The sequence below is a fragment of the Misgurnus anguillicaudatus genome, chromosome 20, assembly GCF_027580225.2.
Source record: "Misgurnus anguillicaudatus chromosome 20, ASM2758022v2, whole genome shotgun sequence".
In the NCBI taxonomy this organism is placed as follows: Eukaryota; Metazoa; Chordata; class Actinopteri; order Cypriniformes; family Cobitidae; genus Misgurnus; species Misgurnus anguillicaudatus.
In genome coordinates this window covers 22,183,460-22,198,077 of record NC_073356.2, presented here as the reverse complement: position 1 = coordinate 22,198,077, position 14,618 = coordinate 22,183,460, and the positions used below count along the sequence as shown (strand labels likewise).

General features: G+C 34.8%; 1 protein-coding gene across 5 annotated transcripts in view; it reads right to left on the bottom strand.

Moving 5' to 3' along the window:
- Positions 1 to 14,618, bottom strand: part of LOC129455085 (potassium voltage-gated channel subfamily KQT member 4) — a 61,262-nt gene that overhangs the window by 8,112 nt on the left and 38,532 nt on the right. For 2 of the 5 annotated variants that reach the window (XM_055219747.2, XM_055219741.2), the window contains exons 3-12: positions 12,995 to 13,121; positions 12,702 to 12,877; positions 12,277 to 12,402; positions 9,803 to 9,913; positions 9,621 to 9,716; positions 9,395 to 9,483; positions 6,507 to 6,632; positions 4,405 to 4,461; positions 813 to 1,039; positions 626 to 725 (exon numbers count right to left, since the gene is read on the bottom strand). In XM_055219747.2, coding sequence (XP_055075722.2) covers positions 626 to 725; positions 813 to 1,039; positions 4,405 to 4,461; positions 6,507 to 6,632; positions 9,395 to 9,483; positions 9,621 to 9,716; positions 9,803 to 9,913; positions 12,277 to 12,402; positions 12,702 to 12,877; positions 12,995 to 13,121 — 1,235 coding nt within the window. Of the gene's footprint in view, positions 1 to 625; positions 726 to 812; positions 1,040 to 4,404; positions 4,462 to 5,660; positions 5,682 to 6,506; positions 6,633 to 9,394; positions 9,484 to 9,620; positions 9,717 to 9,802; positions 9,914 to 12,276; positions 12,403 to 12,701; positions 12,878 to 12,994; positions 13,122 to 14,618 lie in introns of all 5 variants that reach the window. The other 3 variants (XM_055219745.2, XM_055219744.2, XM_055219742.2) reach the window with 3 other exon arrangements.

Here is a 14,618-nt window from a genome sequence, read left to right as displayed (position 1 = left end):
AAGTAACTCCTCCTCCTTCATTTTTTCGTATGTTAACGGAAAGAAACGGTAAAGCTGATCTTTCCTTTATAAATATGATTAAACTAAAGACTCTTCGGAGATATAAAGGATGTAATACTACTCTATAGGTGCTCCAGATTAACATCAGAAATGCAGAAACAGCGTGTGTTATGTGAGCTTTAATCATTATTTCTCAGTACTTTAATGTATAATTACAATGTAACAGTGTCACCGTAAAATAAATTGTATCGGACTGTCCTTAGATATCCTATACTAAACGTCATCACAGACTAAGAGATCTTGCTATACTGAGCATTTTAAACAGAACCATCACCTCTCAGTAAGAACCTAACAATATTTTAATAACATCTTGTATTACTTTCCCCGCGACCGAAGGTTGGCATGCCCTATATGAGTCCAACCTGCTTTGTCTCCATAACGTTCAGTAGATGTAATTGCACAGTGAAAAGGTCAAGGCTGACCAGGCAGATTTTATATCGAGGTCCCTTTTGCAAAAGACCATTTATTCAATTCACAGAATGACATGCATGGTGACATTAGCTGAGAGTAGATGTCCATTATGCTATAGATTACTCTGCAGAGCCTCTGTAGGTCTTAAACTTACCTAACAGCTCGAATTAAGGTCTTCACTGCTGGTATGACGTCTTCCATGGCAACATCACAGTAAGATTTGTCTTCTGCGTTCTCCTCTCCAATTCCCTCCACTACAAAAGATCAAGCCATAATGAGAGGAGCATAATGTGTTGTCTGTGTGTTAGGGTTGTGTTTCTGTAACATCTGGAGGTTGCTACCATCTGCAGGAGGCCGTGGTTTCAGGCGGAGAGAGGTACGGAATCGAGTCCGATCATTGAAGCTCCAGCTTTTCTGGACTTTACTGGGACTCGTGGCTTCTGGAACGTTCTCCGTGCTCGGCGTCTGACGCACGTTTCCGGATGGAAGAGGAGAAGCCTTGCTGCGGAGCGCCTGAGAGGAACGGGAATTGTTCATCCTGATGCGGTCACGGAATCCCAGCTTCCCACTGGCGAGAGAATTAGAGGAATGATCTGATTTGATGACAGACGAGGAAATGATCGAATCAATCAGTTGCTAATCTGCTCAACTAAACAACACTTTCTTTCAGAGATAACGTTGGCTTATGTAAGAAAATATGTCAACACAAACAAACAGACAAGAGGGCAGGGAACCACCCACACTGATCTTCAAACATGTGGTTAGTTTGGTTTAAAGTGGTAGCATCAGAAAAAAAGGAAACAGTTAAACTGAAGAGATAAGCTGACAGTATAATGTAAGCATCTTCACAATTTCATGCCTACACAAGTTAAGTCCTGGATCATTTAACTTTTTTAGAGCCAATGTTTGTCAAGACAACTGAAAATCCTTTTACTAATCCGTATTTTTTTCTTGTTTTCTAGAAAAATCAATCTAATCATAAAACCAAATAAATTTTCTTTAAGTATATATAGTATATACAGTATACATACTTAATGTTAATTTTTCAAAAAACATTTGGGTCAATGTCATGATGTACATGTTTTTGTATGCGGGGGGAGGGGCATTATGTACTATAAAATAATGTGATGCATTTATGAAACGTGTTACTTTATTCTATAAAAACAATATAGCTTAAATACATTTGACTTTTTAATAATAAATAGAAATTATTTGTACTGTCCGTACAAATTAGCAGTTTAAAACAAAAAATAAATGGTGTTTAAATTATGAAAAATTAAAAATAAGATACTTTGTTACAAATTTTAAAAATATTTTCACAAATGTTAGTAATTGGATGCTCTCAAATATCAATGTAGTACAAACACAATCATGAGCATTAATACGTTTACAAGTATAAACAGTAAACATTATATCACATCATCCAACGAATCATATGACTTTTTTTAGTACAAATATCTAAAAATTCTTAAATCAAGATGTATTTTCTTGATGAGCAAAATGACCTAAGAAAATAAGTCTAGTTTTTAGACAAAAATTATTAAATTTAAGTGAATTTGTGCTTAAAACAAGCCAATGCCGATGGGGTGAGAATATTTTTCTTGAGTTAAGTGTTTAAGAAAAAAATTCTCACTTCATTGGCAGATTTTTTGCTTGTTTTGCTTAAATTTAAATTGTATGTTTTCTAAAAACTAGACTTCTTTTCTTACGTCATTTTGCTCATCAAGAAATTACATCTTAATTTAAGAATTTTTTGATATTTGTACTAAAATCAAGACAAAAATATTAAGAAAGTCATTTTTGCAGTATATGGCTGAATGAAAATATTAATTTTCTCTCAAATACTGAAAAAAAAGACACTTTTATGTAATGGGCTGGTACAATTTCTTTGTCAGATGGTACAACCAATGTAAAACTATAACAAATATTTTATTAAACATATTTTAATTTTATTTAGGCAAAAGCTTATAAATCTGTTAAATGTAAATTCATTGCAGAGGTCAGGTGGTACAACCAGAAAGTCAAAGGGTGCATGATGGCCTTAAGATATATTTTATATATATATTTTTATAAGCTAACAATTTAATTTATTAGCTAATAAAAATTTGTTTTAATAAACACAAGCCAAGGTAGTCTAATGGTTATTATACTTTTTTAAATTATTGTTTATATTTCTCAAATGTTAGTTTTATGGTAGTTTTTAAGTTGTTTTACACTTTTAAACTATTTTTAAGATTATAATTTTAAATGCCTTTATCAAATAAATAAACAATTAGCTTGACACAGGGAATGCATTAAAACTCAAATAAGCAATGACTGGTTGTACAACCTGACATTTTTTTAAATGGAAACAAAAAATGTCTCAATAATATGAATTTTATCAATATAAAAAAATATGTTTTAGGCGCTTGCTTTGTCATTGCCCCATTTATAGGAACAGCTTGCATGTGCCTGGGTGATGGTGCAGTTTTAGCTGGAGCTATGAAGCCCGCAGCTGATCAAAAACACATCAATGTCAAGAAATAAATTGATATTGTTCTAAGGATGCTTTGTTTACTATAAAAAACAAGAAAAAATATTGATTAATAAAGAATTTCTTTAAATCTTCTTTTTAAACAAATGCAGACGGTTTAGTCTGCCATTAACTTCTGTATTCTGTGCTGCGTTTCTTAACTGTAAATAAAAACAGCAGCCAGCATGTCATCTAGAGGTTAATATTTTAACAGTTAAGGAAACATAAGCATATAGACAGAGTTTGATTTCTTATATGAACTGAGAACAGAGAGTGATATTGTATTAACCTGTTGCATGCCAAAGGAGAAAAAGTAGAAGAGCACTCGTTGAAATCATGCAAGGTGCAAATACATGTCAATGATCAAAGACCCATTTTTTGTTTCATCAAACCACCATCATAACTTTACGATAACTTTCCAATAATTCGATTAAAACGTGCCAGAAACTTTTCTACAGCCCTAATTGTTGAAATTGGACATAATCAAAATACTGTTCCTGTATCATGCGTGAGTTTACAAATCTCATGCACAAACTTCTCACTTCCTTACTTAATCTACACTACATTACTTGCAGGATGCTAACACATGCTTTTAATAGACACATATCTATACAGATCTTTATCGACCTCACCATGCATGTACAGGCTCACCCTAATTAATTGTCCTGTCCTACGATTGACAAATACTAGAACATGGCATATAAGGCTAGTGATCAAAACAGACATGCATATGAAAATAAACCATGTAGAAAAGTGATTCAGGTTTCATGTTAGACCCATGCGCATGCTTTATCTTTGACCTGTATGCAGAAACGGAGCTCACAGTTATGCTTTATTTGTGGACTCCATTTCCCTGATCGACAGGTCACAGATTAAAGGACAGACATCACTGAGGATATTGAGCTAGTGCAGCCTTTATATTTCACAGTTGTATGAGGAATATACAAAACCCAGTCTAAAAATAACTCCTAAAAAACCCAGTCTAAGAATCAATTCAGAGTGTGCTCAGTTATAAATCAGTCTCAAATATGCCGTAAGTACAGTGCGTATACATTTAACGTAAACATTTTTAGCTTTTTGGAGCTTCAGGAACACTACCTTTGAGTCAAATCCTAATGTAATGGATGGAAGTCAAATGAACTGTAATGCATGTTGACTTTACGTTAAATTAAATAATACAATACTATATTTTTTTTAAGAAACTTTAGACTGGTTCGAGTGACCTTGAAAAGTTCTTGCATCATTTGTTACAGTAATGACACTATCAACTAATCTTATCATATTGAACTGCACATCCACAATAAGAAACACACAAATGCATAAATAACATTATGGAGCTGCACTAGATCAGTAAGACTCAGAGAGTATCAAGCATAGGACAGATCGTGCCCAGTGTGCACAGGCACATCGCACATGGATACCTCTGCTTACTGCCAGCATGAATCCGGAAGAAACCTCGCTTTTTAGATATGAGCTGACTGAAGAGACACACAAGCAGAGGAAGGGATTTGTGAAGGGTTGTGAGGGTTATACGGCTGTGCTGGGACACAGGGGTTACACTTGTTTTAAGGGTGCATTTTTTATATCAAGGGATGGTGGGCAAACATGTGAATGTGAAATGGGAATTTTTATTATTTAAAAAAAGTTGTCAAGTATTGGAGGCAGAATTTCTGTTTTTACTGTAACAATGGTTAGATAAAAGAATGAAAGTACGCTGTAAAAAAATTCCGTAGAAATTACAATGTTATTGCAGCTGGGTTGCCGGTAATTTACCGTAGATTTAAATTTATGTTATTTACTGGCAACACTTTGTTCAAAGTTAAATGAACATTTAACATTTATAAGTCTTTGTCTTTACAGAGTAAAACTAAAAAAAACACCATCAAGCAAAACATTCTGGGAAACAAAATCTGAAGCAAAAAACAGAAAAAGGTTGATGATGATTTTTGGTTCCCAGAATGCTTTGCTTGAGGCTGTTATTATATAGTTTTATTCTGTAGAGATAAAGACTTGTTAATATTTAAAATTGATTTAACTTTGAACAAACTCTTGCCAGTAAATAACATAAATGTAAATCTACGGTAAATTACCGGCAACCCAGCTGCAATTTCTACAGATTTTTTTACAGTGTAGCTAGCTTTAGAAACATCAGGTAGTAATATTATTTAGTAATGTTTATTATTATTAATAACAATGATACACAATTATTCAATTTTATTTGTATTCTTCTTTTTTTTAAGGTAATAACACATGCACTTCAAAACAAGGTGTAGTAAGAAGTATCAAGTTGGTCACACACACACTCAGGATTCAGAACCAGCCCTTACAGACTTTTAGCACATATTGGCTTACTTTCAACTGAAATGAAAAACTGACCCAGGATCAGTTGAAATGATGGAAATGTGCAATATGTAAGGGTGAAAGGTCAGGGAAAAAGCATTAAGAGAGAATGTAGGGAGAAAATCTGATCGCATGCAAGTGTTTGAAAGGAAGAAGGGTTGGCATGCAGATACGGCATGTTTTGGGAGTCTCTATATTTAAATTTACTTGATGCTATTGTAAATAAATGACATCCTTGTCATGTTCTAATATTATCTTTATCAAACACCTCAAATTATGAACACAGCAAGGTCAACTTCACTTTATATAAAAGCATTGTCGAAAGCCTACCACAAACCTGCATGAAACATCTGTCCTCCTGGAAATATGAATGGATGGAGTGATGGCAGAAAGATGAGGAACAGAGGAGGAGAATGAAGAAGTTCAATGAAAGGGCAGAATGAAGATGTCTGGGGCATGAAAGACACTGAAAGGTCAAAGGGTAAACTCTCACACGCATGCATGCACACATTACTACACAGACACACAGAAACATAAAGGTCATTGTACAAGACCAAAATCAGATATGTGATCAGTTACAGAAAAAAACATTATATTCACTAGTAGTGTGCAATGGTCTCTAGCTTTCACTGGGGCAGTGCCCTTTAAAAAGGTCCTAATAAGTATAATTTTGGTACGCTACTAATATAAACTCTTTAGGTGCAAATGTGTACTTTTTGAAAGGGTACTGCTCCCTTAATAGCTAGGGATCATTTTTGACTTTTCAAAACTTTTTGGCCACTGTCATAAGGCAAACCCTGGCTAATAATTTTGTCTAACACATCTAAAAAAATAATATGATTTAAAGTGACTTAATCACATATCTGATAAATCTTTCAATCACCCAGTTAGTATCAGCACAGAAAACAAGACAGAAAACACACAAGAAAAACTGCAACACTGACTGCAGTTTCTATGAGTTGCCCTGTGCACTGTTATGGTATATCAAGCCTAAAGGAAATTGGAAAGGAGGTGTGTCGGGTGGTAACCACAGATCTCATCAGTACTTTTCTGTAACTTTAAAGTCATAAACTGAGACTTTGCTACACTCGGTAGTGACAGTAGACTAGTGTGTTGTGAATGTAAGACAGTAGTGGAGAGTTAGTGTTCGCTGGGTAAATAATTAAACTGGACAGTGTCGTACCTGTCCCCCGACAGGTAGGGGGAGCTATAAGGCCGGAGCCCCGACAGCAACGTTTGGTAGGAGTTGTGGAGAACCTTCTTGGCGCTACGTGACCGTTGGAGATGACTGAACAGTAATGTCAGTTCTCTGACCCACAAGCAAAAAATAAAAATAATCAAACATGATAAAGAAACAAAACAAAACAAAAATAGCAAATGAAAGCAACACAAAAATGACACAATGGTAAATTAAACACTTTAAAAAGACAAGGATGATTTTTTCGATAAAACAGATGTTGCAGTTATTTGTGACCCTGCCGGTGAAAGCTCATTTTTTTGTGATTCACATAAAATCATGTAAAGAACATTCTGTGAAAATATAACATTGATATCTTGAATAGTGACTGAGTAAGCCCTTGTCAAAGATTAAAGGTGCTCTAAGCGAATTCACGCGTTTTAGACCATAAAACATTTTGTGTTACAAACAGCAAACATCTCCTCACTATCTGCTTGCTGCCTGTCCGCTGATCAAACTGTAAAAAACGCGATCTCTGTAGACAGCCCACGCTTCGCAAACTGCAATATAAACACAGTGGCCAAACCTAGCACCACGAAACATAACAAAGTGTTCCAGCCAATAAACGACAAGAAGGATTTGGGGATGGGGGTTGGGCGAGTTCATGAAAGCACGGAAGGGAGGAGTTAACTATGCTCCGTTTGTTTAAAAACAGTTCAAACATCAACAAAAAGTGACATCTCACAGATTCGCTTAGAGCACCTTTAAAATCAATTGCAATCAGACTTTAAAATCAGATTATGAGACTTTGGCCTGGACAGGGTCACATTTATGTACTTGCATATATATACACTTCCTTGTCATTTTAAATGAATGATAATTAGTCAAATTAATTTGAGAAACCCAGAGAAAACATATGGGGATAAACATTATTTAGGGAAAAATAGAAATATTTTATTGTGAATATCAAATACTGTGGCATATACTGTACGAAAAAACTAAATGATAATGAAACATTAATAAAAGTTAAATTAATAAAAAATATTGTATAATTATCTGTATTTCTGTTAAATTTCAGGAATATTTAATATTTAAAATATTAGTAAAATAAATTCTGGGTATGATTTCTATTTCTCCCTTTTTCACCCCATATTACCGGCAATTGAAATCTTAAAATGTCAAAATGCAATATAAAATGAAATGTTGTAAAAATGCATGTTGCAGATAAACAAAGCCAAAAACAAAAGCAACTGGAAAACTATTTATTAAATCATGAAATCATGATTTCTGGGTCAAAGTACTGGTTTTTTTTAAAGAGCACACATTATGCCCATTTTACAAGATGTAGTAAGTCTCAGGTGTGTCCAGAATTTGTCTGTAAAGTTTTAGCTCAAAATACCCTACATTTTATTTGTTATATAGTCCTTCCAGAATATTTTTTTATTATTATTTGTGATTGTTGTGCGCAAAAATCCTTGATCTTGCGGCACATTTTCTTTAAAAATGCGATGGAATATGCAGGATATTTCGGCAATTTTATGGGATGAAATTGCGGGAACTTGCAAAAATTGCGGGAACTTGCAAAAATTGCGGGAACTTGCGAAAATTGCGGGAACTTTCAAAAACTGCATGTTTTGGGGTTTGCAGCTTTTCAATGATGTTCACGTCGGGTAATTACGTCACTTCATAATGTTCCCATAGCAACAGGGGACATGGCTGTGCTTCTGTGAAGTAAATGCAAAATTTTTCAACTTTCTGCTAAGATATGTGAGATAAGATGTGTGTGGGGATCATGCAAGCCCCGCATATTTTGCACGCGGAAATCTAAAATTTATGTGGTGAAAGTGCGCCGTATTTGAAAAAATGTGGCCACCGCATAACTAATTGAAGAGTTTCGTTGCAAAACGAGATAAATCCATTTTTTTACATTTTTGTCAAAACATGTTTATTATTATGTTATCATGTTATTATTTTGTTTTATGGTGCTACTTAGCTGTATTTTTTAAGTTATGAAGGTTTAAATCAAAACAAACCAACTGCAGTTGCATTGAAATTAATTGTAATGAACAACCAAAAAACGAGATTTCTGAACAATTAAAAAAAGGGATTTATCTCATTTTGCAACGAAACTCTTCAATTGGACTTTGGCTGATGATACATCAAATCATGTGATCATATAATCGCATTTTTCTGGAGGGACTGGTTATAGTATGTCCAACATGCTCATATTTTGGTGGGAGCAAAAATGGGTGGGTTCATGTGTGTACCTTTAAATGCAAATGAGCTACTTCCCTCAGTTCCTTAACAACAGACAGTGAGCGCTGTCGGTTAAAAATATATTTGATTCTTGTGAATACAGTCTGGGACAATGATATCTTTAGCAGCATTAGCGGTATAACATGCTAACAAACACATTCAGAAATGCTTTATCAATATGACATCACAATAACAAGAGAATCAAAGCACATATGAGACTGCTTTGGATTAATTAGGCTTAAAAAGGGATTTTTTTCATCGTAGGGTTGTTGTGTTCACACACTGCCAACACATGTTTATGTCCAACATCTTGTAAAAGTGGATTTTGCATAATATGTGCCCTTTAAAGTGAAATGAACTCAATAGGATCATTGTGTCTGCGTGTAAGAATTCAATGACTAAAACACATTAGTGCCTGTTTGACGTTTACTGCAGAGTACAATATTTTTATTCCAAGAAACAAATCAATCTGCCTAATGCTGAAATGTCTGGGATATTTTAAAGCACTCTTGTATGAAATGATGACCTTGCAGAGGCCAAGCCTCCTGTCACTCATATCAGTTACACACAAGGCCCGTTCAAACTTGCACGGCACGGGTGAGCATCTCTGCGAGGGCTCGGTTACAGATAAAACTTACCTGAAAGACGGCAGCATACTGTCATAGAAATACCACGTAGCTGTGAGATATGAATGCTGAGCATCTGTAGAGTAGAGACGCCATGCGGCCTGGGAAAAAATCCCAATACACACAGGACGACACAAAGACAGACACACAACATACAGACAACATACACGTATTTGGACATGGAAATAGAAATTTTGATGGGAATATGTCTGGCAGGTGTTGCTATACGAGCGCTTACCTGTATGAGGTTGGCAGCGGGCGTCCTTCTCTTCTCAAAATGTTTCTGTCTGTGTTGCTCCTGAACCTTTAGAGCAAAACCTGAACCCAGGATGCCCTTACGGAAGAGGACAAAGGGTCGTCAGCCGATTTGAGATCGTGGAAAGAGAAATGCCAACAGCAGAATGAAACAGAAGTACTTACAGCAGGTAGTGCAAAGAATGACACTCCCAACAGAGCAAAGCAAGCTGCTAAAAGTCGACCTTGCCAGGTGTGTGGAGTCTTGTCACCGTAGCCGATTGTAGTGAGGGTTATCTGGGTACATACAGTAGAGATCAGGATATGGCTCAACTGTTTCGAAGTCAGCAGATTTAGGATATTATTTAAAGACTGAGAATTTGCTTGACGAGTGCAGTTTTCTTTTCTGTGTTAACTTATTTTCTGTTGAAACAGGAAGCTTGGATGGATGAAATTTGTCCAACATGAGTTATTAATGAGACTACATTTTTTTATTGCTAAAGCTTGAGAAAATTTAAAGAGTATATATAGGTGGCTTCATAAGTGGTAGACATGGACTAAAAGCCACAAAGAATCATCAGATATCATCCGTCATTGAAATTAATAGGCTTACCATGTCATATCAACATATATTTTTATCAACTTGATCTCACGGAAAGTCGAGTTAACATTTAGCTTTTTTGTCTGTTTCGTGTCACTCGCACACATTTCTATAAATAGTTTTTCGTGTCCGTGGCACAACTTTTCATTTTTTATTGTCTTTTTATGTATTGTTTTCTCCTTTTCCCCCTATTTTTTTTTTTTAAAGTTACATTTACTTTTTATGATTTCAGGCCATACGGCATTGAAAAAAAAAGTTAAAACAACTTGGTTTTGCAAGTCAGTTCAACCTACTATTTTAAGTTTTGACCTGTGATAAGTTGATATAACTTATAAAAGGAAGTTGAAATTGTTTAGCTTAATTGGTTAAGTTACAGTAACATAAAATCGGACTGATCTCACGGAAAGTTGTGAATAGTCATGAAAAAATGTATTAATTTATTCATGTCCATGGCACGAAATTCTGCATTTTTCGTGCCTTGAACATTACTTTTTTCATGTCACTCGCACAAATTTCTATAAATAGTTTTTCGTGTCCGTGGCACAACTTGTTTTGTATTGTATTGTTTTCTCATTTTCCCCCCTATTTTTAAATCATTGTCACTTGGGGTTTGGGTAAGGATGTACTTTTATGTATATGTTTCTACATGTTTTACTTCCGCTTTTAAAATTATTTTCGCCTGGAGTTGTGGTTAGAGTTGAGGTTTGGGTAAGGATGTCTAAAAATGAAACAGAAAGTGATTCTAACCCCAAGCGACAATGGTAAGAAAATAGAAAAAACAATGAGAAAACAATACATAAAATGAAACTAAAAAGAAAGTCGTGCAACGGACACGAAAAACTATTTATAGAAATTTGTCCGAGTGATTTTCGTGCCATGGACATGAATAAATTAAAGGTGTAGCGGAGGATTTTCTCAAATTTTAGAAAAGAACCGCCTTCTCCACTTTTTTTTAAAATGCAATTGCGCAACACTCCTGATTGACAACTAGGAGGACCAATAGTCTTGATGATCCATCCGGAAAAAGAAAATCCTCCGCAATATCTTTAATCAAATTTTTCATGACTATTACACGACTTTCCGTGAGATCAGTCTGATTTTTATGTAACTGTAACTTAACCTATTAAGCTAAACAATTTCAACTTGCTTTTATAAGCTATATCAACTTATCACAGGTCAAAACTTAAAATAGTAGGTTGAACTGACTTGCAAAAAATGTTGTTTTAACTTTTAACTTAAAAATACATTTTCAGTGCCGTATGGCCTGAAATCATAAAAAGTAAGTGTAACTTTCCCTATTTTCATACACTGTACTAAACTGGCCATTATATATTTAATGGACTTACTGCTGCTGGATACTGATCTCAGAACTGCTAAACAACATAAATAGTGCATTTGAAATAAATTACAATTGAGGAGCTCAGATGCGAAAGCCGCGAAGCGCCACCTCCGTCAAAATTACATAATGATATTAACCGAATGCTCTCGGCACATATGAAATGCTCATCACTTTTGTGTCAAATCGGCTTAATCCCGGTCTTAGGCCATTCAGAAATATCGGCTTGTTGGCAAAATCAATTAAGAGTCTTATAAAAAATGCTAAACTACAAGAAAACATGTCAGACCACTTAAAGGGTTTTGCATTTGAGCTCTTTAATTGTTCCATTAAGAGAATCTGCAAATCCAGACTTTTATGTAATACTGTAATATTCCAAAATATTCCAAGTTGTAATTTTTTGGGAAAAGTAAACAAAATCAATTATTGAGCATATACATTAAAGTTCAGTGTTTTCCCAACCTTAACATGATTTGCAGAGCTAAGGCTTTAATAGTGATTGTTGAAATGTGATAATGAAGTTGATCGGTTGGCACGATTTTATGATAAATATTAGTTTAGCGTCATTTGACTTCAACACATGTAAAGGATTTTTGTCTTAACCCATATGGTTTTCTCTGAATCTTCATTTAACACTTAAGTTTTTTATGCCAGGGCACTGTGTTTAAGAACATATCGACAGAAGTGAGATCAATTCATTAGTGCAATAGATGCAGTACTTACTGTTCCCCACCAGAGGGAGTCAGCATAAGTAGAAAACTCTTGGTTGTTGTCTTTCTCAGCCAAATAGACCAAAAAGGAAGCAAAGATCAGTACCAGGAAGCCGATGTACCAGGCTGTGATAAGCTCCTGAAGAAAGGTTAAAGAGATTGATTTAGAGAGAAAGAAGCTGTGGGAAATTAAAAACTGGGAAAAAATATTTATTGCTATTATTAATCAATTGTAAGTAGGTGGTATAAGAAAGAGGTGTGCTGTGTTGCTAATGCATGTATCTATTGAAAGTTAATCTTGATGAGAACACAAAAAAGCCACACTTAAAAGCCACAAAGCCTCATTTTATGGGTTCTCAAAAACATAAACAAATTTTTTTTCCCCGTAAAGTCAGTTTCTTGGTGTCAGAAATTTGGATTAATGTGTATGCTTGTCACCTTGCTGTGAGCGTATACAACAGACCCCAGTAACTTCCAGGTGCCTCCTCTCCGGTCCATGCGCACCATGCGCAAAATCTGCAGGAAACGCATGCTGCGCAAAGCAGATGTAGCGAAGATGTTTCCCTGCGTGCCCGCTGCTATCACTGCCAGTGACGCCACAAACACAATGAAGTCTAGATACAGTCAGAAAGAGATACAAAGAATACAGAAACTGACTACTCAAAATAGCATTTTAATGGCTTAGTATGCACACCTGTTCATGCAAAGTGAAAGTGAGACTCAAGGTTTACCTATGACACAGAAGGGCTTCCTGGCGAAGCGTAATCGACCCTGCCATCCTCTGTACCTGCAGCAACACCCAGCAGCCCAGATCCTCACAAAGTACTCCAGGCCAAAAACCACAATCATCACAAACTCCTGCAATGGGGGAAAAACACCAGCATGAATGAGGTTCACTTTCAGTCCAACATAGAAAAAAAGACAAATTGGCTTTCAAATGACCATTTTACAGTTTTTATGTTTTTACCTAACTTCAATTCAGCAAAATAAGGTTAGCAATTTTAACTCATTTTTACACTGTAAAAAAGTTGGTTCAACTTAAAAAAGAAAGTTAATCGAATGCCTTAAAAACTGTTTTGAGTTAACAAATATTTTTAAGTTAAATTAACTCAAAAACCAGGTAACTTACTTTTTTATGTTAAACCAACAAACAATTTGTTTTTTTAAGTGTAAGTTACACAGTTACAGTTTTATTAGTTGAATTTGCTTATAAGTTTAATAAGTTATGTGCTTTTATCAGTTGAAATTGCTTATTTTGATTTTTGAGTTGAAGTAACGTAAAAACATTTTAGAAAGAAACATTTTAAAAAGTAATTTAATTTTGATTATGCTTAAAAAAATGTAAGGCAACAAATAATTTTTACGTTGTACAACAATAGGGATTTGAATTCAAATTATGGTCTCCTGACTTAATCGCATACAAAATAAAAGTTTATGTTTGCATAATATATCTGTATGTGTGTTGTGTGTAATTATTATGTATAAATAAATACACACATACATGTATAAATTAAGTTATTACGTAATTTATGTATATTTTAAAAAAATGTATATATAATATAAAATATATCGAAATCTAAATAAATAAATAAATATTCATGTAAGTGTCTCTTAAATACATATGTGCATGTGTTTGTAATATATACAAAATAATTACACGCAGTGCACACACATATATTATGCCAAAACAAACATTTCTTTTGTACGCAATGAATCGTGATTAATCTTTTGACAGCCCTAATAATAATCCATTACTACTAATAATAATAATGTATACTAATAGTAACAAATATATGTATTACTGTATACAACGGGATGTATAGGATTTGATATATACTTTTCCCCCTCAAGATGTCACAGACAGGCCTAAATGTTTGTATTGATTACAACTTCCGTAGCGGCACCCATGCTCTCAATTTTAGCAGCACATTTAAGACAGTCAATACCAGAAGTTGTACGATAAACAACATACAGGTAATCAATTACATAGTGAGTGGAAAGTACCAGAAAGTGAAAATGTGACGGCACGAGAGGGACAGCACATCATACTGAATGGATGATTATAGAATTGCAGTTAGGATTATTGGATAGAGTCGGCCACTTCTTGCATACTCGACAACACCTGAATCCTGCCATGTGCTTACACTGCCATTTCCCAAAGCAAAGATCCCAGAGGAACACAAAATGCACACTTAACACAGCCACAGGGAGACATGAGACCGTACAGGAATGCTTACAGTGTGCCAATCAAATGAGCGACGGCTCTGGCCTGAGATGCTGCTAAAACGGAAATGAAAATACGTCCGGATAATTTACAGAATGCGCTCCATTACAGTTATAAGGTGAGAAAATGTG